Genomic DNA, 26,904 nt, shown 5'->3' with positions numbered 1-26,904 from the left:
GGCGAATGTCCCTTTGATGCCAGTCCAGACGCACCTTTGCCGTCTCATCTTCCATGAGCGTTGCCTTGTTTGGATATCGACCCATTATTCCCCATGACGTAGTGTTACGAAAAGTTGTTTCAGGGCATCTACATGTGTCCCTAGGATGACTTGGATGAACTGGCCTGCCTATTGCGATGTTCTCTTATAGCGGCAGCTCACTGGCGCAGCTTTATCTTATTCTGGAATTTGCTTAGCATCTAGGGAGTAACTGTCATTGATCATCGTCCGTATCTGTTGACTAGTCATATAATACAGGATCATCCGATTTCAGCTGTAAAGTTGTCCTTCCAGGGTATCATGGACATCCACAGTACGGCTCTTGTTAACTTGGCACAGCGACAAAAAGGCTTGGCAGTCTGATAGTAGATGTTACCAGTTCATATGGTGATATCACAATCTACTGATCTGATATAATTCAACTCGCCATTTCTACTGGTTGACGAGTGAACCAATACGAATCGCCTTGCAGCACTGCTTCACGAAGCTCTCAAGCTCCCTCTCTTTCGATACCAATAGCTGGTTGTCGATGTGGGGTCTTTAATCCGTCTTCTAATTTAAGTCTCCGGGCTGCCGCAACCTGCGGGGCCAGCTTTTGCATTCTCGTACATGCTGGTATCAGGCCTACGACTCCACACTGGACTGGACTGTAGCAATCCAGAGCTGAGGCCCGATCTTGAAACTAGAGCCAGCTGCAGTATTTGCCGTTTGCCGAATATTTGGAGGTGGGGGAGCGTATCGTATTCAACTGGGCTGCATACTAGCACAACAAATTGCTGCTAGCCATCTTCCAAGAGCAGATAATTCTCCTTATTCCCGGCCGTGTTCAAACTACGCACACATACAGCGATCTCTGCTCAAGTATGAGATGTGTGGTAATGGTAAGGGAGACGGTGGAAAGTAAAAGGAACAGATTTGCCTTGCATTGTTCGTAAATAATCTTGACTGCCCATGTAACATCTACGTACTGGGAATCTTTAGGCACCTATATGCACTTTCTCTCATTTTTAGCTTTTTGAGAAACCAAACCCTATTGTAGTCAATTTTGTGAACTGCTTGATAGGCTTCGGAGGATTTGATGGCGGAGCATGCAGCTCGAGGTAGTTACATAAGCATATTTGAAAACGGATAAATGTAATTCCGCTTCACCCCCTGCCACACGCGACACGAGGCTGAAGGTGGTCGCCGAGACTGCTCAAAAATTCATGTAGGTTTGTCAGGAGAGAAGTCAGTTGGCCTCATCGAGCTCTTTGACGATTTTCGCCGGAATCAAGGCCTTCTGCCAGTCTTCATCGGGAATCTATCCGGCTATTAGCTGAATTGCGTTATCCGCGCCCAATTCGGACGCGAGTCCCTCGATCAACCTTGTGACATCCTCCCAACGCGATAGCGCCAGGCACCGACAAGATGAGCTCCGCTATGCGCGACCTGATCTCGGGAGAGGCCGAGTTGGATGACGAGGAAGATGACGAATCTTTCGACGAAGATACTGGCGAGGAACGTCGAAGGAAACCATCCGCCCGTGTCGACGACTCTAGCGAAGAAGAAGAAGACGATGATGACGAAGAGGAGGCTCGCAAGGTAATCCTGAAGCGCCGTTGACTGCTGACACGATCACCGACTAACGCGACTGCTTGTCCTAGATTCGCGAGGGCTTCATTGTCGATGAAGACGAAGAGGAAGAAGAGGTCGAGTCCGACGTCGACAGCCGGCCGGTAAAGAGAAAGCGAGAGCATCGGAATCGTGAAGAGGAAGAAGCACTCGACGAGGAAGATTTGGAACTCATTGGCGAGCAGTTTGGGGAACAGCCAAAGCCTCAGGCACCAGTTAGTCTCTCACTGCTTGTCTGACCCTTTTGCTTTGTTAACACCTCATATTTAGTCAAAGTTCAAACGCCTCAAACGCGGCCACCGAGACGAGGACGATTCAGCCCACGAAAAGCGAGGCCTGGAGGAAATCTTCGCAGACGATGACGAGGACGCTGCCGAGCAACGTGGCTACGGTAGACCTGGTTTCCGTTCCCAAGTCGACGAGTTTGACGACTTCATCGAGGAAGACTACCCCGAAGATGAGGATGAGCGCATCCGCCAACAGGAAGATGCCGAAGTCGCCCGCCCTAGGGATCGCGGTGTCGGTGGCGTCGTCGATACGACAGGCCTGGACAAGGATGCGCTGGATGATATGGAGGCCATCTTTGGCAACGGCGAAGACTACGATTGGGCACTCCAGATGGAAGAAGAGGAGGAGGATCGAGAGAGAGAGGAGCAGGGTATCGAGCTCAAGGACGTCTTTGAGCCTTCACAGCTCAAGGAAAAATTGCTCACCGACGAGGATAACGAGATTCGATTTACAGACGAGCCCGAACGCTTTCAACTCGATCGCAAAGCGTTCAAGAACCTGCAACTCACTCCCGATCAGTTCAAGGAGGAGGCCCGATGGATTACCAACCAGCTATGGCCGAAGAAGGGTTTGGCTCAGGAACTCCAAGCCCCTTTTGGCAAGGCAGTTGGTAAAGTACTCGAGTTCTTCATTGTCGACGAAGTCGAGGTTCCATTTGTGTTTCAGCACCGAAAGGATTACCTCCTCCACTCCAAGAAAATTCGCAAGTCCACAAGGGACGATCCCGACGGTCCCGATTATACAATTCAGTCAGACAAGCTGCTGAACCAGGATGATCTATGGAGAATCCTAGAGCTGGATATCAAATTTCGCTCATTCGTGGAAAAGAGAAATTCGCTTGAGAAGTCGTTTGAGAATCTCAAATCCATGGACGTCCAAGACGACATGGTTGAGGAGATGATTCCCGAGGCTACCACAATGGAAGAGATTCAGGACCTGCAGGATTATCTGCAGTTCCAGTATGCCAACAAACTGAAGGACCTTGCGACTCTATCCGGTAGCGTATCGCAAACGAAGCGCCCAGGTTCAAAATCTTCACTCTTTGACCGTGTTCGCAATGGAAAAGCATACTACTTTGTCAAAGCTTACGGCATAACTGCCGACCAGCTAGCGAAGAATGCCCTTCGCCAAGGTAGAAAGGTTGCTCCGGATGATCACGAGCAGTATCCAATGGATTTGGCAGACAGCCTGCTTGATGACAGCTTTAACACCGGTGATCAAGTCATGAATGCTGCTCGTCAAATGTATGCTGAAGAGCTGTTTGCCAGTCCCCGGATGCGCAAGTACTTGAGAGCTTCCTTTTACCAGGCGGCTGAAATTAGCTGTCGTCGAACTGACAAGGGCCTGCGAAAGATTGATGACACCCACCCGTACTACGAGATCAAGTACATCCAGAACCAGGCCATCGCGGATCTGGTACACCAACCCGAAGTGTTCCTCAAGATGATGCGCGCCGAGGAAGAGGGCCTCGTGGAGATTAAGCTCGAGATGCCTTCACGATACGATTTCCGGAGGCAACTCTACCAAGAGTTCGAGTCAGAGAACTTCAGTGATCGAGCAGAGCAGTGGCGGGAGGAGCGTAAAAAGGTATTGGACCTTGCCTACCCCAAGCTGGAAAAGATTGTGGCCAAGAACATCAAGGAAGTTATTCGGACTTTTTGTCAGGATGAAGTTCTCAAGATGTGTCGACAAGAGTTCTACCGCAAGCTTGATCAAGCTCCTTACAAGCCCAAGGGGATGATCCTGGGTACCACCCCGCGAGTGCTCGTTCTGTCCAACGGAGGTGGCGATCCTACTCGCGACCCCGTGTGCTGGGCTTGGGTGGAGGAAGAAGGCAGGGTGCTTGAACAAGGCAAGTTTGGCAACCTCGGCAGAGACGAAACACAGCGCGAGAACTTTGTCGAGCTTGTGCGGCGGCGGCGGCCTGATGTCATTGGTGTCAGCGGCTGGTCATCGGATACGCAAAAGCTGGTACGCGACTTGGAGGGCCTTGTGAGTGAAAAGAGCCTCATGGGAGCAGAGTTTGAGGACCCCGAGACGAACGACTACCGAACCGAGCTGCTTGAAGTCATTGTCGTCGAGGATGAAGTCGCACGCCTTTACAAAGACAGCCCTCGTGCCATGGCTGAGCACCCCTCTCTAAACCCCATCACAAGATACTGCATCGCCTTGGCGCGGTATTTGCAGAACCCGATGAAAGAATACGCTGCGCTTGGCAAAGACGTATCGTCTCTCTCATTCCACCCATGCCAAAGCTTGCTGCCTCCGGATAAGCTGATGAAATATTTGGAATCCGCCATGGTTGATACTGTCAATATGGTTGGAGTCAACATCAACGATGCCATGACGGACACTTACACGGCCAACCTTCTCCCTTTCGTTGCAGGATTGGGACCGCGAAAGGCTACCAGCGTAATTAAGACCATCAACGCAAACGGAGGCGTAGTCAACACAAGAGATGAGCTTGTCGGCGACCCAGACAGCGGAAAGCTACCAGTTGTTGGACCCCGTGTGTGGAACAACTGTGCCAGTTTTCTGTATATCGAGTACGATGCAACGAATCCCTCATCGGATCCTCTCGACAACACTCGTGTTCACCCTGAAGATTACGAATTGGGCCGCAAGATGGCGGCAGATGCGCTTGAATTGGACGAAGAGGACGTTAAAGCAGAGACGGATGAGAACGGACCTGGTGCCATTGTGCGAAAGCTCTTCAAGCAAGATGAGCAGGAGAGGGTCAACGAGCTGGTGCTTGATGAGTACGCCGACCAGCTGCAGAGGAATTTCAGCCAACGCAAGCGAGCTACTCTCGAGGCCATCAGTGCCGAACTGCAAGCACCCTACGAAGAGTTGCGCAGGAGCTTTGCGCTCCTTACGCCGTCTGACATTTTCACCATGTTTACAGGTGAAACCAAGTTGACCCTCTGCGAGGGCATGATTGTTCCAGTCAACGTACGCATGGTCAGAGACGACTTTGCCATTGTGAAGCTGGACTGCGGCATCGAAGGCAGGATAGAAGGCCACGAAGTATCGAACCGGGCTTCTGTCAAGGACGTCCTCAGCTCAGGGCAAACGGTGCAAGCCAAGATCCTTGAGATGAACTACAAGGATTTTATGGCCAAGCTTTCCATGCGGGAAGAGTCTCTGCGTGTCCCCTACAAGGCCCCCATCAACTTTGGCCGTGACGGCTGGGATTATGCCCTAGAGGCCGCTGACAAGGAGGAGCTTCGTGAGAAAGACAAGACTACAGGCAGGACGCAGCGTGTGGTCAAGCACCCCAACTTCAAGCCCTACAACTCAATCCAGGCGGAAGAGTACCTTGGATCGCAGCCTCCTGGCGAGGTCATTATTCGACCATCTTCAAAGGGTAATGACCACCTGGCTATTACCTGGAAGGTTGCCGATGGCGTTTACCAACACATTGACGTCCTGGAAATGCAAAAGGATACTGAGTTTTCCGTTGGCAAGCTCCTCCGGATAGGTGGCAAATACACCTACAGCGATCTTGACGAACTGATTGTGGATCATGTTAAGGCCATGGCCAGAAAGGTCGAAGAGATGATGAGAAACGACAAGTATCAAAACAGGTCACGCAACGAGACTGGTAAGTCATCTTTAACCAACTTGTCACTCAAGGTGAATATTATTCTAACATTGAAGCAGAGAAATGGCTCATCACTTATGTGGATGCCAACCCCAACCGATCTGCATATGCCTTTTGCATCGACACCAAGCATCCGGGATACTTTTGGCTATGCTTCAAGGCGAGCAAGACGGCACGCGTCATCGGCCTACCGGTGCGAACCATTCCTCAAGGATTTGAGCTCAGGGGATACCAGTATCCCGACATGCGTGCCCTGTGTAACGGTTTCAAGCTGCGGTTCCAGAATGAGTTTTCCAAGATGGGGGCGCGCTAAGAAGAGAGAATAATGATGACCTAGACGTGGCCTGGAGGCGGACATGGAAAAAGCGAAAATCTAGGGTTACAGATTTAATGACTCGTGTGTGTTGATTATTTAGTATCATTGTGTAGAAAGTCCGGATTCAAACTGGCTCGGGAGGAACTCGATAGCAGTCCTTGGGAGCGAAAATCACTTTTTTCCCCTCATTGTTCATTATTTCAGAGAAAGATTGGGGCTATGGGGACGGCATGGATGAGAAGCAATATTCATGGAAAAAACAAAAGATTAGAATAATAGGTAACTTGTTGTTTTGGGGGAGGCTAGCTGGGTTGACGACTGTTTCAACTGACTAGGAACAAACAAAGCCTGCTCTTGAATCGATGCAGCTAGATTGGTAAATACAGATTACGTGCAGATGGATGCAAGGGCTATTCGTGATGTTTGCTACCAATGTGTTTGACCAACGACGAACAGCCCGTCAAGGTGCCATCACACTCAGCGTGCTTAGGTATGTATATAGAGAGTATGGAGAGCTCAGCAAGATACAACTTGATGGAAGCAAAAATGAAGAAGAAACCAATAGTAGTCTCCCATATAGCTGTTATTCAAGAGGATCAAGAGGATGAAAAGGCAAAAAAAGAATTGAGCGACACCTGCAGGATTCGAACCTGCGCGTGCGAACACAATGCCTATGATACCTATTGATAGCAGGGCATCGCCTTAACCACTCGGCCAAAGTGTCTTCTGATTGGTCTGTGCATAATTCGTCAGTATTACATATTATGATGCTAACGCAGCGGCAAAAGCGGATGGCTTCGTCGTCCTAGTTTGGTCACATTGCAATATGGCTATATGATGGCAACTACTAGCCTAATTCGATAAGAGATGATAAGACACTTTGGCCGAGTGGTTAAGGCGATGCCCTGCTATCAATAGGTATCATAGGCATTGTGTTCGCACGCGCAGGTTCGAATCCTGCAGGTGTCGTTTCTTTTTTCGCGTTTGCCGCGGTGACTGTTCCTTTTTATTGCTGCTCATGTATTTTTTTTGCATCACCAGTAAGCCATGATTCCACTGGTGGTTTGTTTCCATTCACGCCGGAGTCACATTCTGTTTCTTGGTAGCTGAAAATTACATGCTACATACGTACGAACTGCATCGCTTATGCATTAAACATACAAAGAGTATCATGCTGTGAAGACAAATCAATAAATAATAGCGGAATGAGATCTCTCTCCTCTATTTTAGTGTAAACAAGGAGAAATCTTGAGAGAATGTGTGCCCGTGTTAGATGAGATGCCTGGAGTGAGAAACCTCGCCACATCTCTTGCATGGCAGCAGTTGAGTTCGATAGATGTTAAATCCAAGATCAGTAAATGTAGTGAACGGCCTGCCTTCTGCATCTCTCGAACCAAGCATCATCAGCAAATGTTTAGGTAGAGCTCGTAACATGGGTGATTTCGATTTCATCCTTTACTAACGTCAGTAACAAAACACTCCGCCGTAGACTGAAACTCTTTCTTACCTCGAGATCCCCAGGCTGAATCAATCCCACCACTGCGGTGCTCTGCAGCCTCGGGTGGTCTCTGACATACTTGCGATACTCAGGGGCGCCCGGCTTCACCACGTTGTCGGCCGCAATCACCGCGCCCTGTTGCAAAAGTCCCAGTTCCTCACAGACCTTGAAATCAGAAACGTACAGTTCCTCGACGTGGTCCAAGAATAAAAAGTCAATCTTGTTTAGATCGCCTTTCTCATGCAGCTTCCGCAGAGACTCTTCCGCAGGGCCAGTGACGACCTTGACGATGTCGGACAGCCCCGCAAGCATAATCAGCTCTCTGGCAATGGCTGAAAATTCGCTGCTCATCTCGAGACTCAGCACGCGCGGCTGTTGATCTGGCTTGCTGTTGCGGCGCATGGTGTCTGCGAAGAGAATGGCCGAGTATCCCAGATAGCCGCCCAGTTCGACGAGAGTCTGGGGATTTTCTTTGGTGACCAAGTCGGACATGATCTTGGCCTTGTGACCGCCGATGCTGATGAGGAAGTCATGCTTGGCCGAGTATTCGTCCATGACGGAGAGAAGTTTAGAGGGATTGCCCCTCATGTCCTGCAAATGGGGGTGAGAGAGAATGAAGGCGAGCAGTCGCTCTTCGCGGCCATCGTGAGACTAAAATAAGGGGAAGCTTAGCGATGTTCTCATAATTCTTTTTTTGCGCACAGTTTTCTTTCCTTATTAACAGTATTGGGGAAATAATAATACCTCGACGCCAGTCTCGATCGGCCCCCTCAATGAGGGATATTTCTCAAGCAGCGCAACGATTTCTGGTGGGTGGTCCATTTTGGAAGGGGGCTCGTAGTTTTGCCACGCGATGGAGGGGAAGATGTATGACGATGGAATAAGCTCACGGCTTATAAGAAAAGGTCAAGGCAGATTGTGGTTATTTTGGCCCTTAGTTCTTCCGTCGAGTTCAATACGTTAGCTTCAGTGCAACACAATCAAAAGGAAAAAAAGGAGGTTTAAGTTGAACTGGGAAGCTGTGTGTGTTATTTATAAGAGTGACGAAGGATTCAAAAGTTCCCCGCTGTGTGCATGTGCTAGTACCCTTTGAAGAAGCTCCCGATTAACAGCTGGAGCTGCGATTCACAGAGTTTAATCACCACACAAGCGAGGTTTGTAATGGTGCTGTTGTAATTAATTATTAACTGTTGAATATTATTTTCCTACTGCAATACGTGGTATTCGCTGGATTAGTAGACCAGAGTCAGTCAAGGATGCGTGTGAGGAAGCGCCGTGTTCACACTTACCTACCCCTGAATTTGAACGCCGTCTACCTGACTACACATCCATGACGTGAAATCCTGCGCAAGAGGTGAATTGTGCGTCTGCGACCAATCTCCCTCTTGTGCGACTCTTGCCGATAAAAACACCCCGCGATCAGATCGGAGCTGTGGAATGCCGAGGACTGAGATGGACAAACATTGTGATTCGGGTATTACGTAGGGCCAATTTGTGATTGTGATAGCCGAGAGTGTCTTTTTTCCTTCTCCTGTTGGCTGCTTTGGTACGAGCAGCATGCTTTGATGTAGATGCCAGAGGAAGCATGGTCTAGCACATATACGTGTGGCAAATGGTATTATCAAGAACTTTCTGACACTCGACTATTCCTTGGAGCAAAGGGTTTACATGCCAGTAAAATATTCTTTAGAATCATCCACATAGAAGTGTTAAACAGCGTGGTAACTTGTAGGAGATGGCGGATGATCTACTCAGGGGTATTAGCTCATGCTGCCCTCCCTGTCTCTGTTCTCGTCACGTCCGCAGTTGAGCCTACGTTTCGAGCAGCAGGAGGTGGCAAACAACAAATCTCTGTAAACATGGCAAGAAGAAGCTTTCATGCAAATAATTGCTTTTCAGGAAGGGTCAAATAAGAAACCCGGCCGTTAAAAAGTCCCCTTTCGCGACTAGCGGGGGCAATGGATATAGAGAACATCACCAAGTTCACTGTGGTTCCTTTGGCCAATTTCCAGACAAACCTTGTCGTCTATAGCGTGGTGATGGAGCATTTCGTGCATTTCGTCAGGAATCATGATCAACCAGCCCCTGCCCATATATGTTTTGCCGTCGAAGTATCCCAACTTCTTAACTAGATTGCCGGTCAGCCGTGCTCAAATCCACATGCAAGAGCTTAGCCCCTATAAAACTACAAAGCCTTTGCGAGAATGCTGGAGAGAATCTTTACATCATATGTCCAGATAAGCAAGGCTAGGGGTGCATTACATGTATGACATTCAATATTTACACAATGTGAGTCAATCCTAGTGCAGAGCGGTATTGATTTGCCGTACAAAGAACTTGACAGTCACATCATTACCTACCTTCCATTACCCCTTGCATGTTTTTCAAGACTATGTGTCCAAAACGACACAGTAGTAGTCTATATTCCCAATTGCATTCAAGACACGTACGGGTCGTGTTGTGTCTCATGTCACGTCAATGACGGAAGCCTGGCCGAGACATTGGACCCTCAATTCCCGACATCAGCTGAAGACATCATGTGCCTGGTGGATGCCGTTTACCGCGCAGGTTCGAGGGAGTTTCTCCATACGAGTATCCGTAAATTGCCTCGAAGCTGTCAATATATTGCAAATGGATTCGGATGACTCCGAGAACTCGCATTGCCACCTGCCATCGACTCGCCCGCAGTGCCTCCCTGCAGCGAGCGACATCGGCAACGACGGACAGCTACTTATCCATACCAAACCGCAGAGTGGTCCTGTCTATTCAATAAACGTGGCCTCTTCTCCAGATCATGGCCGAGAATGACTCCTAACTCGAGGGACCAGTGGAGTCTTCAATTAGCCAACGTTTAGCTGGTGTCTGGCCATGTTTTTGCTTTTGTTCGCCCGGACACGGAAGCACTCGGCTGAGACTTTGCCACGGCGTCTCCACAACCGGGGCTCCGTGCAAAGAGGCAACGCTACTGGGAGGAGGCTGAATGATGAGCCAAAAATACCGCCGAGGCACCGATAAGGAGTTTGTTGATCTCGGCCGGTTTCAGCAGGGAATTTGGGTTAGAATTGGCCGTTGGTTTGTTTGTTTGCTTGTAGTTGAGATGACGCAAAATAGGACCAAGTTGACTCGTACTCGCACTTTGTAGCTGTACTCGTACTCCGTTGTACGGAGCACTCGATGGCGCCTGCACTAAGATGACCAAGAGGGCAGCACGGAGCATTTACCGCCGCTGCATGTACACCGTACCCCGCTGGGCTGCGGCTGGCTCACCGGGTTGACCGTACCCAGTACCTGCCTCGAGTACCGAGCACAAGTCCACTTGACAACGTCACTAAAGTCTGGGGAAACGGGGCCCAGGGGTCCAGAACAAGGCAGCAGTGCCGCAAGCGGGCGGGTGCGTGACTGCAGAGGTGCAGCAACAAGCGTCAGCCCAATTGGAAAGTCAATTGAAGAAGCAATTGGGAGCGAAGGAATTGATCACAATTGGGGGGACACAAATGGAAGAAGGAGGAGCTGCGCTGCACTGTGCAATCCATTGAATTCAAATTTAATGCAATGCAACCCGCTGGACCATCCAAGTTTCAGCGGGCAGGGAGGCCCAAAAGGAGGCGGAAGGGCACAGCGTAGCGCTTGTTGCGTCAGGTCACGCGATATATGATCCAATCTAATGCTATTGAGCCACTCGTCGTTCTGGGCAAGAACGCACGCGGCAAAAGCAGGGAAGCACGCACGGAGTACACGGCCTCGAACCCGACAAAACTGCAGGTCACCGCAGGTCATGAGCAGGTAGAGTCACCCGTTGGCTCGCCGCTTGCGCGGATTGATTTCGGTGGGCTCAGCGGGCGATCGGTACATGGCCAGTACCTGACGCCATCGACTTTTGCCCACCCCCTCCCCTCTTCTCCTCAGCGATTGCTTCAACAAATTTCCATCTTCTTACCCAAGTCAATTGAGCAATCCCGCCCAATTCACTTCACCGTTGCGGCCCTCCCAGCCTCGCCATTGGCTGATCTTCCTTCTCCCGTCTGTTGGCGCCACCCCCGAGACGTCTCGCGTGACACCTTGTGATAGAATGCTGCATCCATTCACCTTGACATACAAAAGCCCAAACTGCCCAGCTTCCTCACAGCTCTCTTTTCCCGACTCATCTCATCACATCTCTCACACGCATATAACCTCTGCATATCTCCATCTCTCCCTCATATAACAACCAACAACAACAACAACCACATACACACTCCAATCCCAATTCATCAACTCTCTCAACTTCTCCAGCCACCGCCTCCCTCCATCTCTCTCTTCCATCCAGAACAACCCCATAAACGGTGCCAGCCAAAAAATCACTGCCACCCGTTCCGGCAACGCCTCCTCACCCTTACTCCAACTTTGTCTCCCTCTACCATCTTTCTCCGGCCAATTCGTCGCCATTGATCCCCCCCGCTCTGCCTCCGTCTTACCCTTTCTGCGCCTAGCTCTCATTTTGTCGCCTCTCGCCATCCATCCATCAAAAGTAAGTTTCCAGCTGCAGTTACGCACCCCCGCATCTGTATCATGTCTCTCCCTATTACTGTTACGCTGCGACGTTTCTCCTTTCCTCCATCCCGTTCGCCCCTCTCACACACCGCATAGCATCTACAATTACATCTACATATCACATCAGAGGCCAACTGTCTGGGCCTTTTCCATCAGATCCTGATTAACCAACCACACATCACCCAAACAGTCAGCCTAGAGCCCTTTCCCAATGATGCCTATCTTGCCGAGATCAACATGCTAACCTGGTCGTCCTGTAACAGTGACTCGTTCTCACAAGTACAACGACCGTGACCACAAGGGCATTGCCGATGGCAGTGTCTCTCCAACAGAAAACCTGCCTCGCTTCTTCGCCAAGAGCGGCTACGTTGATGTTGACCCCAAGAAGGTCAAGAAGGACGGTTGTGGTAAAGGCAACTGGTATGTCATTACACTGGTCTTGTTCCACCGCATGATTCACTCTACTAACAATGGATTCCATTACAGGGGAAGCGCCGGCGAAGAAGTCGTGGATGAGGGTTTCCGCTTCACCAATGCCCGCCGCCGCTCCAACAGCTTCTCCCACCAACATCTCTCTGACTTCAAGACCAAGTTTGAGGTGAATGAGGTTGACCCTCTCTTTGAGGAGCATCTCCACGGACCTCTTGATGAGGAGAACGGCGATGACCTCTCCAAGACGGACTCGGCCGAGAGTGTCCACTCCGTCTAGACGAGACAAGCCGTCTCGCATGCCCCAGAGAGCGCTACTATTAGTCGTGCCTACCCGGGGATTGTCTGAATGCCCTCCCACGATACATCATGATTCATATTTACTATAGCTTTTTTATTCTTCTCTTTTTTTCTTTTAATCGGGAAGGAATGGGACAGTGGGATATGACAGCCACGGAACCGGACATGACGGCACTCATCTGAGGCCAAATTCATGATACATACCCGCCGTGACGTTGCTTTGCCGGCGGGATGACATGTATCACTGTATAATACGCTTTCCTTATTTTTCTACCAACGATATGAAGGCTGGGGCTCTCTGATAGAACCAATCAAAGCCGTGTAACATTTTATGATAGCTTGCGTTCATTCGTGAAGAGTGGTTCACTGTTTACATTGCTCTGAAAGCCACCGGGATGCTTATCTGCTGCCCCTCAAGCGTCACGTCAACGGCTGCGATCCCAGCTGCGATTTGCCCGAGTCATTAATCAATGCCCTCAGACGACACGTAAGGCCTTACTTGAACAAGATAAGGCCGTGCCCCAACTGGCAGCAAGCGTCCCAGAACTCACCGTGTCGGTGGTCGCCGATACGACAGCGTACCCCGCTCGGGGTAAATGCAAAGTTGAATAGCCCAAGGAGAGGCTGCAGATCGATGGGTGAATGGGGGAATGTATCGGCAGTCGGATATTACGCTCGACACACTGCATAGAGTACACAGCACACCTGACACTTTTTGTGTTGGGAATTGGGGGGTGGACGTGAGGCAGGAAAATGTGCTGCAGTGATGCCCAGTAATGTGTGTCGTGATGTAGACAGACAGACACGGCCTTGTTCCTTGGAGATTGATGGAAAACGACAGAAAGAGTCCAGCCAAGCAGGCGATATATCAACTTCTTCTACTTGGCTTCTCGACTAATGCATCCTCTCACCCCTGTATATACTCTCGTATCGATATGATTGATTATGCAATTCCCCATCAGCAGCAAAACGTCCTGCCTCTTCAAGCCTGTTCTTCGTCTTTCTTTCTTTTCTCCTCTCCGTCACCCCCGGACGCAAGCCCCCACTTTTACCGCATGCTGGTCCGTGCACCGGCGACACACGCCAAACGCCCAATTCAATTCAGAGCCGGGAGCGATTACATAAGCTTGAGCGTTCAGCCTTGCGTCGCGGAAAACACGTGCTGGTTGGCCCAAAGCTGGACTTTGCTGCATCTTTTCTGCATCATCTTGTTTTCAGCAAGAAACTCCATTGAACTGATTGCATTCGAAACCCCCTTTGCAGCAATATATCGAAAGGAACCACAGCCTGCGGGCTTAAATAATATCGACTCATTATCTTGGAAAACACCCTATTCTTCCAAGTTTCGCACCACTGTTTGAGCAATCTCGAAACGAAAAAAGATATCGCTATCGCGAGATTCTTCAGCCTTGCGACACCACAGCGACTTTCTCTCCAACCAGTCAGCCAATTCACCGGCTAACAACGGCCCTGTCAACCAACAATCACATCACCATACAACCATCCCACCAAAAGCAAAGCAAATAGACAAAATGGCCGTCCCACCAGCATACCACGAATCCCTCCCATGTACGTTCACCCCATCCCAAACACCAAATATCAAAGGGAAAAAAAACCATATCCAACTAACCTCCTCCTCACAGACATCGACCCCGAACCCTCCTCCGAAGCCCTCTCCGCTGCCCGCGCCCTCATCGCCGCCGAACAATCCACATTCTCCCCTCCACCCCCTTCATCCTCATCCCCCCAAGAACCAAACTTCTCGCCCGCCATCGCCGCCGAACTCGCCCGCATCGCATCCTCAGCACCCTCCCAACCCCTTGACCTCTCCCGCTACGAAGCCCAAGAACTCCCTCCCCCTCCAACAAAAAAATCAACGCGCTCCAAAAAGTCCTCTGCAGCAGCATCAGCAGTAGAAGCATCACGACAACCCCTCTCAAACGCCTTCATCTCCTCATCCTACCTCTCCTCCCGCGCCCAAAACCTCTCCCTCCTCGACTCCCACGGCCGCAACGCATGGCTCCTATCAAACTACCACCTTGAAGCCGAACTGCGCAGCCTCGAGCGCGACCTCGCCGCCACCAAACGCGACATGGACCTCCTCAACGCAGCACGCGCGTCCCGCCAGAACGAGGTGAAAGGCGAGATGCAAGGGCTGGAGCAGAACTGGCGCGAGGGCGTCGGCAGGGTTCTCGAGACGGAAATCGCGGTCCAGGAACTCAGGGAGCAGATACGACAGGAGCTGAGGAGCAGGGCTGCCGCTGCTGAGCATGCTGCTGCCTAATTACGACACCAAAGAGATAGGACTCTGGTTTACTTTACTTTACTTTTCTTCCTTTGTACTCTTTTCTTCTTGCTCAAATTCTCTTTTATTATTTCTCTCTCTTATAAAGTTTTATTTTCCCAAAAGGAAAGGGTTAATGGACAGTTATGGGCATTGCAATTTACAAGACATACGGGAAGCACAGCTGGCGTCAAAACGACCTTGATTAGGTAGCTACAACAAAAATAAAACTACACAGACATCTTGATATGAGGTACAATATATTCTTTTCCTGTAACAAACAAATAATGAAAGTAGGTCGGGGAAAGGGGAATTACGGTAATATCAGAATGTGTAATCACCCCAAGTCAGCCCTCAAAGAGATATTGGTCGCATTGATAACGGTATCAAACAAGGTATCTGCTCAAATAGACAATGTCTCAAAGGGAGGGAGAATAACGAGGGTGGAGATGTTAGGGGCGTAAAATGTGAAAAAGGAAAAAAAGCAAAACAAAGAGTATCCCGAAAACGCCGGTAAGCCGTGCCCGTTACATAGGGCCTCCGATAAAGCGAGCAGTCGTTTGCACGAATTCGCAATCGGCCATGTAAAAATGCAACCCTTTTGCCAATGCCCCAGCCCGCTCCCGTCACTCCCGTAGAACCGATCTGAGGAGCCCATCTATGCTCGGTACCCTTTTCATGTCCAGAAAATCCTGCCTCTTAAACTGCTAGCGTCATCACCACACCTGTAACTTATACCCGTGCAGACATTATACACCTTGAAAACGATACAAACGTACACATAAGGATGCTCGCTCGTTCGTTTCTTTGTGGCAGCTTACTGCTGTAGGGGGTCCATGTCTTCCACACCCGTCTTAACGCCCTGATACCTTGTCCTTCGGAGAAGACCCTCGACAGGGCCCAAGAGTCGTTGGAATGCGTTCTTGCCCAGCGTGGCCACCTTGACGTCTGTCGAAGCCACGACACTAGCGGCTCGCGGAGCGTCGTTAAGCAGCGCCAGCTCGCCAAAGAAGTCGCCCTTTTTGTATGACAGCACCTTTTCGGTTCCCTTGAATGCGTCTGCCTCGCCGTGCTCGAGGAGGTAGAAGGAGTGGCCAGGGTCGCCTTCGTGGATGATGACGTCTCCTGGGGCAAACTTTTGTGTTTCGAGGGCATCTGCAATCTTGGATCGTTCGTAGGGGGTAAGCGAAGACAGGATGGGCACTTCCTCCAGGAAGCTCTCGTACATCCGTCTACGAGCAAAGGTAGACTCCATGAGGATACGACGGAATGTCACTCGGTCCAAAGCCCACAGGGTGCAGCTTCCCTCGGCAGAGATGATGGTTGCCGCACGGGGAGCGTTGTACATGAGAGCAAGCTCGCCAAAGGAACCACCAGCCTGGACGCTGCTCACCTTGGTGCCCAGTCCATCCGGGCCAGGCTCAATAAAGCCACAGGGGTTGACATAGACATCAAACGAGCCTCGCTCGACTACGTAGAAATAGTCACCAGCATCTCCCTGGCTAATCACCTATTTGTCGTGCCCATTAGTAAAATGAAAGAAAAGGGGATTTCGTGTTTTTCTTGTTATGCTCTGCTTACCTTGATGCCCCTGGCGGGGATGGGCTTCTCGACAAGAGCACCCAAAATCTGCGCGCTCTGTTCATCGTCCAAGTGGTTGAAGAGGAAGTTTCCCTCGATGGCATGCTTGAGTCGCTCAACCTGCTCGGGGGTCTTTTCGGTGAAGGGAGGGGTCCAGTTGTCGTAGCTGTCGGCGCTCGGCTTCAGCGACTCTGCTGAAACGGACGTCCGACGTCCAAAGTTGTACTGTGCCGGATAGCTATCGGTGGTAGGGGGGGCCCTCATGGTCGGTGGAGCCTCGGTAGATGCGTCGCCCCCAAATGCTCCTGAGAACAAGGGGGCGCCGGGGGCCAGATGATCGCTCTCGTCCTCCTCAACGACGCGGTGCATCACGTTGGGCGATGCCATGGGCGACGTGCTGCCGCCAAAGGGGTTGGCGTTGGCCCCAAAAGGGCTCGAGAATTGGCTAGACATCATTGCAAAGTGGCTAGTGGGCGACGGAGAGAATCTTGGCGAGGGGGTGCCTCGGTCGCGGAAGATGGAAATGCTCGCCGCTCGTTCGGATGCTAGTCGCGAGAGGAAGAAGTCGGCGCAGAACTGGAGGATATCGGAAGGACAGGTTTGCAGAACCTGCCGGTTGAGAGCTTGGATCTCATGTTGGTAAGCTTCTGGTAGAGACATGACCAGTGAAGGGTGTTTGGGTGACGGCTAAGTATTAAACAGATAATGACGTAAAACTCGACAAGAAAGAACAAGCAACTCGCAGAAGGAGCGTATTTGAAAGGTACAGGTAAAGAATGAGCGGAGTGAGTTGGACCTACAGCTTGCGCGGGAGCGGGTCTGGGATGTAGAGCCGTTTTGTATGCGCGAAGCTGCGCGACGAGAATTAGCAGCACGCTACCAGGCGGCCGGGGTGCAGAACCGGGTGGCCCGCCATCGCAGACAAGAGGACGGGAAATTCAAACGGAGGGGCCAATCGACAAGGGCCGCAAGTCGTGGGCATTTTGGCACGCCCCCCAGGTCAGGCCTGAGGGACGGCGTCGTTACCGGGGAGGCCGAGATGCGAACGACTAGAGGGAAGAGCAAGGACAAGGGCTCGCTAGCACCCGATCGGGCGGCATGGCAATGGGCTGGGCAGGCATGACAGGAAGAAAATGAAGGCAAAGACGAGGGCAAACGGGCGAGACTGGGGGCTGCAGGACGGCGGCAAACGAGGCACAAGAAGCAGCGAGTTGACAGCCAGAAAATAACGGTGGCGGCCGAAACGTCAACCCAGCGCGCTACCAGCTGCGTCTGGAGCCGAGGAAGCAGGACGGAAAGGGAGATACAGACGAGAAAAAGAGAGCTTGTGACCTACCAGCAGTAGCGGGTGCAGCGGGCGAAGGATACGAAGGCGAGGCTGCGGCAGCACGGCGAGATTAGATGAAGAGCTGAGAGAGAGGCGCGAAGAGGACAAAGACGAAGACGAGGATAAGGACGAGGGGACGAGGAGGGGTCGTGCGACAGGATCAAGCGTTTGGATCGACCGAAGGACGGGCAAACGAAGGGAGAAGAGGGGCCGAGCCTAGAAGGGCGAAGCGGAAGACGGCGTGGGGAAGAGAAAAGATGACGAGCCAAAAGGTGACGGACGCTGCGAACGAGGTTTGGTGGGCCTTTGCCCGGGGGGATGGGATGATGGGAATGCTTCAATGATGCTCGCGGGTGGCGATGCTTGTGCTGTGGTGGATTGATTGAGCTGAGGAATGATGAGAGGAGGAGTTTCCAGCGGCAAGAGAAGCTTTCCTGAGGCGTAAAGAAATGGGGGGGAAACACAGCAGCTGGCAGAATCGAGAAACTGGGAATGAGCAATAGCCACCACGTCAACGCAACGCACAGCTCAGCACAGACAGAGACAGCACAGCACCAACCAGCAGCTGCCAGCCAGCAAAAAAAACATTAGACTTTAGTTGGGCACTTACCTGGGAATTAGCAACTCGAACTAGCACCAGCTAGCGGGCGGGAGCTCTCTTCCAGGTTGCTGCGAAAATGAAGCTGAGCCTAATCAACCGGTGCAGAAAAGCCAAGTGCAGAGAGAATGCAGAGGTGGGGGAGGCAAAGAGAGGCGGCCGGTGGCTCGAGACAAGGGCCCTGCGGAAGCTTTCTAGAAGCGTCGCACGGGCCTCGCGTCCCCACCCTTTGCCCTCCAGCGCTGTTCCGCCAGGGCTTCCGCGGCTTCGGTGCAGGGCTCTAGCAGTGTGTACAGGCTACAGCTGCTTCTGGCTCGCTGCGAACCTTTTTAGTGGGTGTTGCCACTTGGGAAGCGCTTTTGGCTGCTTTCTGGTGTTGAGCATGTGCCAACGCAGGTACATACTGTGCGTGCGTGCTGTGCAGTTTCCATGCCAGCAGGTACATGCTCGTACATACATCCACACATCCACGTTGATCAATCTGATGCATCATCATCAGCGGTACAAAGTACAGAGTACAGGTACAGGCACGGCTACTGAACCCAGCACGATCAGCCTGAGTAAAGCCATGAAGTGACTCAGGTCTCGCCTCGCCTCGTCGGGTACCTATCAGCAGCACAGGCAGACAGACAGGCAGCACAGCATGGGGAATCTTCATCTCTCACTCCCCAAGAAGGGAAAAATACCAGCACAACGTTTCTTCTAGTCTCACCCATCCAAAACCCTGTCCGGTACATGACTAGCAGCACAGGCACCCCGTACTTGCATGGGCTTTCATCTCGTGGCAGTGGTGCTATTGAATTTCCTCATTTCGGGCCCTTTCACGCGCCCTGCTCCTAGTGGGCAAGGCCCTGGGCAATCTGCCTAGCTCCAGCTACCCAACCTGACAAGCGTAAATGAGCTCTGAACCTTTTTTTTCTCCCCCCTCTAACTCGTACCTTACTGTAATGGATGTTCCTTTGTTCCCAGCCGGAAGACAAAAAGACCCGTGGATGATATTTGATGACTTGTAACAAATCCCTCAATCAGCGCAAATCTTACTCTACACCATCAGACCAGACTGAGGTAGGTACCTCTACGGTAAGCACTTAATCTTCAACCCGAGAGAATTCCAGCGCGCAAAGCACGTGTACGATACCTTACACAGAGAGAGATGGAATCCAGCACATAAGGAGGTTTGCGAGTTTCGTACCGTATTCACGCGATTGGCACGGCGTACTCCGCCCGGCACAGTGCAAATTACGGCCTTCTCAAGTGGCGCACCCACGCCTTTCTTCGCTCATGTCCTTTCGGAGATGACCATGAGACAACGAAGAAGGAGGGACATTTACGAACGGATAAAATAAAAAATCATGCCATGAATCTTACAATCCGCATTTTTATTATTTCACATGTTTCTCCAACAGCGTTTTCCTCGTGATTTGTCTCCTGTTTTTTTTATCGCAACCTGAACTGTTACATTCGTCGCTCTCAGGCGTTGGCTGGGCGCATCACACCTCTCATGCCTGCGTAATTCTCTCGTACACGCACTGGGTATCAAGTACCGTCATCTGCCGGCCGTTAAGTGACGTCGTGGCTACTCGGTGGCGAAAGAGGAAGATTACATTCTTCTCTAGTGGCCATCAGGACGGATTCAGGAGTAAAGAAGGTGTCTTCCTATCCAGGTTAGCCAGCCAGCCAATAAAACAACTTGCTGGATGTGTTGATGGTACCGAGTAATGGATGCCTCATCGCAAGGCGAGACTGCAGTGCACCAGCTCAATTGTCAGCGCTTCACGACATGCTTACGGATGCTGCGCTCGAGTCAGAGCCTGCATCCTTTACAGATGCCACGAGTTATCGAGATATACTATATATAGATACAGATGGCTATTCCGTGTTGTTTTATTTCTCGCATTAAACACACCTACTGCTTTGGCACCTCCTAAATAAATATCACGAGTAAGACGCTCACCCCGGCGGCCAGCAAGATGCGCTGCCGCCATTGGACGTGTACAACCACCTTCTCTGTGCCTCACCCCCATTCGTCTGTATGTACATGTTCGCTTGACCCCTTCGCCTCGTGGTCTGTTTTGCCTTTGCCCCCCTGCCACTAGGGTATCGTTCCATACAAAATACAATTCATAGAGATGAACAAATTCAACCATATAATCCCCCCCTTGCCTCAAGAAATAACAACGCTGTGGTGAAGATAATTGCAGCCCGGCAACGCCGTTTGAATCCCACCGTTGTGACAAATATTACAGAACAGAAAAGCAAATGAAGGAAGAAAAAAAAACAAGAGAAAGAAAACAAAGTAAAAGAGAAGCAAGGCAAGGCAACGTATACCCAGCTTTTGCCAAGGTTAGTCAAAGCCTGTAGCTGAGCATCTGTCTGCTCCGAGTAAGGCTGAACCCCTGCTGAACCAACTGCGATCCATCCACTCTATTCCGGTGTGGATGTCCTGTCAAAATCCCGGCATCCCATAGTCATAGGTGCCCTGTCAGCCACTTAATCTATCCAAAGCCGCTTACCCTGAAACCCCCCTCCCCTCTATCGCGTTTGGGAGGATATTCTATTCGGCATCGCCGTCAGGGTGTCTTGCTCAGAATGGCAGCAGCAATGAGCGGCCAAAAACGCATACTTCTTCTTTCTTTCATCATCCGACGGCGAGACACGAGTCCAAGACGCTATCCAACATATCCATGTCGGGGTTTTCTGCTCCCTCCCACCCTATTTCGTTATCAATATCCATATTATCGGGGAGTGCGCCGTTGGTCAATGCCAAGTCGCCATTGGTCACGAGTTCCTCAACTGCTGGTGCGGGTGGTTCGCCGTTGACCCAAGTGTAGTCTTTCCAGTTTTCGAGCTCGCCGTCTCGGTACCCGTAGAGAATCTGCGCTGTAACAATGGGGAACTGAGATATGCCTGAATCTGCCATTTCCAAGGCGACTCGTACATCTGCTATACCCAGTGGGCCTCTCTCACTGGCAGCCTTGGACTCGATAGGTAACAACCCTGCTTTATCTCGGGTGATTTCGCCTCTCTGTGCTGCGTCTTCTTCTCGGTGAAGTTGCCGACTGTACTTGTGCGTCTGGATCCATGTGGTACCTACTCCGTAGCCCGCGCTACCAGAGTCGCCAGGCCCATTACTCCGAGTGCGGCTGAAGATTTGCGTCAAGACTTCTTTAATAAACGTCTCGGTAGCAACAGACATGAGTTGAGACGCATCAGGTGCATGGCCGTTGATAAGCCCGGCCTCATAACAGAAAGGAAGCATTCGGCCGGCTATTTGACCCATATCAGGAAATTCTCCGGATTCGACGGCGAGAGGCTGTGTATATCGTTTTCGAATCTCCAGGTCAAAGTCTAGAATCAAAGTTAGGAAAAGAAGAGAACAAGACAACAAGACTTTTGGAGTAAAAATCCAAGTCAATCCACTTACTCATGTTGTTGATACCGCCAGCTGCGCTAGGGGGCACATCGGCAGCCAAGGAGGGTTTCCGGTGTGATTCGGTAAACATATTTGCCAAGCTCTCATGAGGATCATACTGTTTTCAAGAATTGGTTAGTAATTGGATAGTAGCTGCAAGTCAAGGGCTGATGATAACGAACCTCGTTTTGTGTGAGCTCCTTGATGCGCCGTCGATCCCGTGCGGGTAGTTGCATCACCTCTCCCTTTAGCCTCCGTTCTGCTGCGTCACCCGACACAGGTTTGCTGCCTGTCGTTGTCGTGGGCTTGTCGTTAGCACTAACCCATGGCGCAAGGCCAGCATCGGGCATCTCCCGGGTGACATTGCCGTAGATTGCAGCAATGAGCTGGTTGTGCAGGTGGTTCTTCTCGCCCGTTGGCGATGACAATATCGGGTCAATTCGACTAGAGTATTCGGTTTGGTTGAGACGGCCTGTTTTTATCACATGATGAGAATATAGTCCGGCGTGGCGGATAGGGACATGATGGCAGTCTTATGCCAAAAGTTGGTTAACCCATACCAGTCAGAAACTCCGTTGTAGATTCTTTGTATACAAGCCATTGTTCTGAGCTAATGGCGGCTTTCAGCGCAGCATAGAGCGGTTCAAGGTCAATTCGGGCCGGAATTATCTGACTCGTCTTGACAGCCTTCTGGGAGCCCGGCGCAGTGAGCGTCAGCGTCTTTGTTGATAGAACCGGTGTTGAAACGCTGACGGATGGGCGGCTCAAGGCCGCGGGGTCGATATCGGGCATCGTGGATCGCGGAAAGACAACTAGAGTTGTCGCGTGCGGCGATGGAGCGGCGCGCGACGCGAGAGCAAAATCATGAGTTGATAAACGGAATCACAGATACCATGCGATCGCTGCTGTGCAATTATCTTGATGAAAAAGGCATCGTGAGGCTGGATAGTTGATGGCAGAGTCGCAGTGCTTTTCGCAGCTGGGCTGTGGGAAGGGGTCAATTGGTTAGAGTGAAGTCGAAATTTTGCCGAACGAGTGACGAATTCAGAGGGATGGTGCTGAAGAGCGGCGAGCCAGGTAGCAGGTACCCCTTGTTGGGCCCAAGACCGCCCGGGCTCTAGGTTGCTGCTACCTGGCGGCCGCTACAGCTGCTGCTACATCCCACTTTATAGCGTTCGAATCGCGTCCTCTGCGCGTACAGCAGCATCCGTTATGTTGACTTGAGACATAGCATAAAACGACGATAGGCGGCTCCAGCAACTCTTTGTTTCTCTTCATTTTTCTTGACTCTCTTTTTTTTTTTGGGAAGCCCAGATCCAAATCATTGCTGGTCTCGACAATGCAGCCATGGCACCAGATCGCGTCGCTAATGCCCTCGACAATCTGATAGTCCAAATTGTCCCTCCCAGAGGCCCAAACGAAGGCCAGGACTCGTGGCTGTCCCGGTATAACCTAAGCCATGAACTCGTCAGAACCATCATAAACACGTAGGTTGATGTCTGCACAATTGGATTTGTGCATTTGTTCGAAGCCCAAGGCTGCTTGCTAACGACCAGCTCTGCCACAGTCCACCTGATCCCGACATCTTGTCAGACGTCGACCGGGCCGCCGATTCAATCAAACGAAAGCTCATCCAGAGCAACCCTTCTCACGCGCTCAGATTCTCAGATCTCTACTCTCGACTGCTTGCGCTTCCAGTGCTCAAGTCAAAATGGGCAATCCTATATCTGCTATACGCTCTGGCCGACTCTCCAGACCCCAGAGCTCCCCCTCCACCCCTCAGCATCATCCAGCCCTCGTCTTCGAATTATCGTGAAGCTGTCGCGCGAGATGCAGTCAAGAAGCGTGCCAGGGCTCGATCAAAGTCTATTCCTATGCCAAGGATAGAGGACGAGATTATGAGAGATTCCCCAGCTCCTGAAGAGCTACCACATAAGATACCAAAGGAACCGAAACGCATTGCGGAAGAGAGACAACCTCAACCCGAGCCGGTAAAGAGAGATTTATCCGTCAGGGCGAGCATGCTGTCCAACAACTATGCGGAAATCGAACCCTCAGAGACAGCCATCCTACGAGACCTTCCATTTACACTCCAGGGCGTGTCGTCCACAACCCTGCCGTTTGCAAAAGATGACATTCTCAAGCTTCCGGCTACTCTTCCTCTACCACTCATATCCATTCTGCACACTCTGGCTGAACCCTCATTACTCTATCGACGGCTCGATAATTTCTGCCAAACTCCCGCCAACGGCCTTTTAGCTCAGAGTCTACGGTCCGCAATCAGCAATGAGCTACGATCATATCTAACATTAGTCGCAACTCTCGAGGGCCAGATTCGGAAGGCACTCTCTTCGTTGGACGAAGCTGCTCCGAGGGGGGGTATTGGGAAGACAGGTGTCACATTAAAAAGATGTGTGGTATGGACACGAGAGGCTACCATGGGGCTTAGACTTATGTCCCTCATTGCTGAAGAGTCGGACAAAAAGAAGGGTGGTCAGCTCATCACCCTGATACACAGTTTTGCTTCTTCCAACGGAGACCCCGTGGTTGCCGCCTTCGCAGAGCGGCTATTGGGCAGCTTTACTCGGCCTTGGTACGGCATCCTTCGTCACTGGATTTATGATGGAGAATTGTCAGACCCGTCCCTCGAGTTCTTTGTCCGGGAGCAAACCGATTCTCAGGAGTCTATGCGAGTTAGGGGCAATGTGTGGGAGGATCAATACGAGATAGCCCAGGACATGATACCGACCATTATTTCGCAAGAATTTGCGCAAAAGATATTCCTGATTGGCAAATCGTTGAATTTCATCCGACACAGCTGCGGAGACTCGCTGTGGGTTGAAGATTACTCCAAGGCCGCTTCGAAGGAGCTGAGATACGGTGATACGGCCACAGTGGAGGTATGGATCGATGAGGCGTACAAGACAACAATGAAGCGATTAATGGACCTGATGGAGACCAAGTTCCGTCTCTTTGCCCACCTCCAGGCCCTGAAGGATTACATCTTGCTGGGAAAGGGCGACTTCATTGCCTTACTCATGGAATCCCTCGCCGCGAACTTGGATCGTCCTTCTGGCGCACAATACCGACACACTCTGACGGCCCAGCTAGAACATGCAATCCGTGGCTCAAACGCTCAGTATGACTCTCCCGAGGTGCTGCGGCGATTAGATGCCCGAATGCTTCAGCTATCCCACGGCGACATTGGCTGGGATTGCTTCACTTTGGAATACAAGATCGATGCCCCCATGGATGTGGTTGTTACTGAATGGGGCAACCGCCAATATCTCAAGGTGTTCAATTTCCTATGGCGAATCAAGCGAGTGGAGTTCGTGCTCCTCTCAACATGGCGGGAGTGCATGACGGGATCAAGAAGAGTGCTACAAAGCCCTAACCAGGCGGTGGTGCAGACATGGAAGTCAACGCGAGGCACGCTCGCCGAGATGATTCACTTTGTGGGGCAGCTGCAGTACTACATCCTCTTTGAAGTCATTGAGTCTTCGTGGGGCGAGCTCCAGAAGCGCATCCGCAAGGAAGACTGCACGCTGGACGATGTCATCGAGGCGCACAGGAGGTATCTCGAGGACATTACGCACAAGGGCCTGCTGGGGCCGAAGCTCCGCCATCATCCTTCCGATAACAGGGAACAGACGACGTACCTCGACCAGCTCAGCGAGATATTGCGGTCCATGCTCAGCTATCGTGACACCATCGTCGGGCTCTACGGGTGGACCAGCTCCGAGTACACGCGGCGGCAGGAGGTCGAGCTGCGCAACATGACGCGCCGTGACGACAACGACGGCGGCTTCTCGACCTTGGACAACGTGCCCTCGGAGTTCCCTGCGCTGCAGGAACGCCTGCGGCACCTCGGCGACAAGTTCCGCAACAGGCTGCAGGTCCTGCTGGGCGATTTGGCGTACCAGCCCGACGTGGACATGAGGTTCCTGGGCGTGGCCATGAACTTCAATGATGTGTACGCGCCTCTTAGGAAGAGGGGCAAGACTGCCTCGATTGTCTCGGCGGCAACGTCGGCAACGGCCCCGTCTACCTCTGCGTCGACGTTGAATGCGTCCAAGGTCTGAAGGCTTGAATGGCTAAGCCGGTGGGAGATGGTTGTCCAGAGATACTACTTACTACGTCTATGGAAGGGGGGGAAGGTCTATGTAGCGCTCAACAACTTTTGATACTCTTGGTGCAAGGTGTGACGATGGCATGACATGATGTTATATGATACATTTGAATAATTTAATGAGACTCCTTCGTCTCTCAACTCGGTGCAACAGTGAGACATTTGACAAACGCCAGCTTTGGGTAAAGGTACATTCATCGAAAGACATGTCAAGCACAGTAGGTAGCTGGAATAATGGTGATGCCTACGTCCAAGAAACATCCCTTACGCAGTCTCGCTTCTATCGTCGATCACTTGACGTGCTTGGCCCCTGGCTGCTCCGTGTCTTAGATGCCTATGCACGATAAACCCCCGTGCCTCGTGCAAGATGTTAGAGCCATTTCAACGATCTGCCCGTGCGAGATGCATCGAAGGCCTGCAGTGACATGGCACCTGCATGTTGGATCGCCATGCCATGCCATGGCGTGCATGAGGGTGCATATGAAACGCTCAGAAAGTGTTGTTGGCCCGGTATCACGGCAGGGAGAAGGCAAAGAAGGGAGAAGGGGAAACTAGAGTCTGATGCTACTCGTAGCTTCTCGATCCAGCCGTAAAACGATGACGAGGACATGGACGCATAGCATTCCAAGCTGAGCCAGCTGTATCTACAGCGGCCAATGAGCTCGTATCACCCAGTCTATATGCCTCCTTGGATGATAGCTCATCCGCAGGGAAGCTTGGTAAGACATGGGGTAACTAGGCTGCTGCAGCAATATTCAGCAACTCCCAATCAACCTCTCATGTAACCAAAAGACTGAGCACATGTAAGGGGCCATTTGAGAAGCTAATTACTAGCATCGCTGATAGTCGAATTCTCAAACCCAATGGGAGCTCTCGCAACTCTTTTGCTCGAAAGCAAGTGAGACAGTGAGACAAGCCATCCAATAATCTGCGGTAGTTTGCCTGATGCTCCATGGAT

The 26,904-nt window shown here is 51.3% G+C and overlaps 7 protein-coding genes across 7 annotated transcripts; 4 read left to right on the top strand and 3 right to left on the bottom strand.

Annotated features, from left to right (window-relative positions):
• Positions 1–1,446: 1,446 nt before the first annotated feature.
• On the top strand, positions 1,447–5,855 carry T069G_05238 (SH2 domain-containing protein; the record flags this gene model as incomplete). Its single annotated transcript, XM_056172448.1, has 4 exons — positions 1,447–1,620; positions 1,683–1,859; positions 1,921–5,542; positions 5,602–5,855. 4 exons carry the CDS (start codon positions 1,447–1,449, stop codon positions 5,853–5,855), a joined length of 4,227 nt encoding a protein of 1,408 aa, XP_056029306.1.
• Positions 5,856–7,272: 1,417 nt separating this feature from the next.
• On the bottom strand, positions 7,273–8,178 carry T069G_05237 (o-methyltransferase domain-containing protein; the record flags this gene model as incomplete). The annotated part of the gene is made up of 3 exons (XM_056172447.1): positions 7,273–7,311; positions 7,366–8,007; positions 8,101–8,178. The coding sequence occupies 3 exons, from the start codon at positions 8,176–8,178 to the stop codon at positions 7,273–7,275; spliced, it is 759 nt and encodes a 252-aa protein (XP_056029305.1).
• A 2,829-nt stretch (positions 8,179–11,007) lies between these two features.
• On the top strand, positions 11,008–12,595 carry T069G_05236 (uncharacterized protein; the record flags this gene model as incomplete). Its single annotated transcript, XM_056172446.1, has 4 exons — positions 11,008–11,417; positions 11,826–11,863; positions 12,150–12,306; positions 12,373–12,595. 4 exons carry the CDS (start codon positions 11,008–11,010, stop codon positions 12,593–12,595), a joined length of 828 nt encoding a protein of 275 aa, XP_056029304.1.
• A 1,552-nt stretch (positions 12,596–14,147) lies between these two features.
• Positions 14,148–14,899, top strand: T069G_05235 (breast carcinoma amplified sequence 2 (BCAS2) domain-containing protein; the record flags this gene model as incomplete). The annotated part of the gene is made up of 2 exons (XM_056172445.1): positions 14,148–14,184; positions 14,259–14,899. The coding sequence occupies 2 exons, from the start codon at positions 14,148–14,150 to the stop codon at positions 14,897–14,899; spliced, it is 678 nt and encodes a 225-aa protein (XP_056029303.1).
• Positions 14,900–15,716: 817 nt separating this feature from the next.
• Positions 15,717–17,140, bottom strand: T069G_05234 (cyclic nucleotide-binding domain-containing protein; the record flags this gene model as incomplete). The annotated part of the gene is made up of 2 exons (XM_056172444.1): positions 15,717–16,409; positions 16,481–17,140. The coding sequence occupies 2 exons, from the start codon at positions 17,138–17,140 to the stop codon at positions 15,717–15,719; spliced, it is 1,353 nt and encodes a 450-aa protein (XP_056029302.1).
• A 3,903-nt stretch (positions 17,141–21,043) lies between these two features.
• On the bottom strand, positions 21,044–22,609 carry T069G_05233 (transcriptional regulator of RNA polII, SAGA, subunit domain-containing protein; the record flags this gene model as incomplete). The annotated part of the gene is made up of 4 exons (XM_056172443.1): positions 21,044–21,753; positions 21,830–21,935; positions 22,000–22,289; positions 22,378–22,609. The coding sequence occupies 4 exons, from the start codon at positions 22,607–22,609 to the stop codon at positions 21,044–21,046; spliced, it is 1,338 nt and encodes a 445-aa protein (XP_056029301.1).
• A 555-nt stretch (positions 22,610–23,164) lies between these two features.
• T069G_05232 (spc97 / spc98 family domain-containing protein) lies at positions 23,165–25,899 on the top strand (the record flags this gene model as incomplete). Its single annotated transcript, XM_056172442.1, has 2 exons — positions 23,165–23,304; positions 23,385–25,899. 2 exons carry the CDS (start codon positions 23,165–23,167, stop codon positions 25,897–25,899), a joined length of 2,655 nt encoding a protein of 884 aa, XP_056029300.1.
• Between the last annotated feature and the right edge of the window lie 1,005 nt (positions 25,900–26,904).

The sequence above is a fragment of the Trichoderma breve genome, chromosome 3 (genome assembly GCF_028502605.1).
Source record: "Trichoderma breve strain T069 chromosome 3, whole genome shotgun sequence".
In the NCBI taxonomy this organism is placed as follows: Eukaryota; Fungi; Ascomycota; class Sordariomycetes; order Hypocreales; family Hypocreaceae; genus Trichoderma; species Trichoderma breve.
This window is presented reverse-complemented; position numbering and strand designations above follow the sequence as displayed.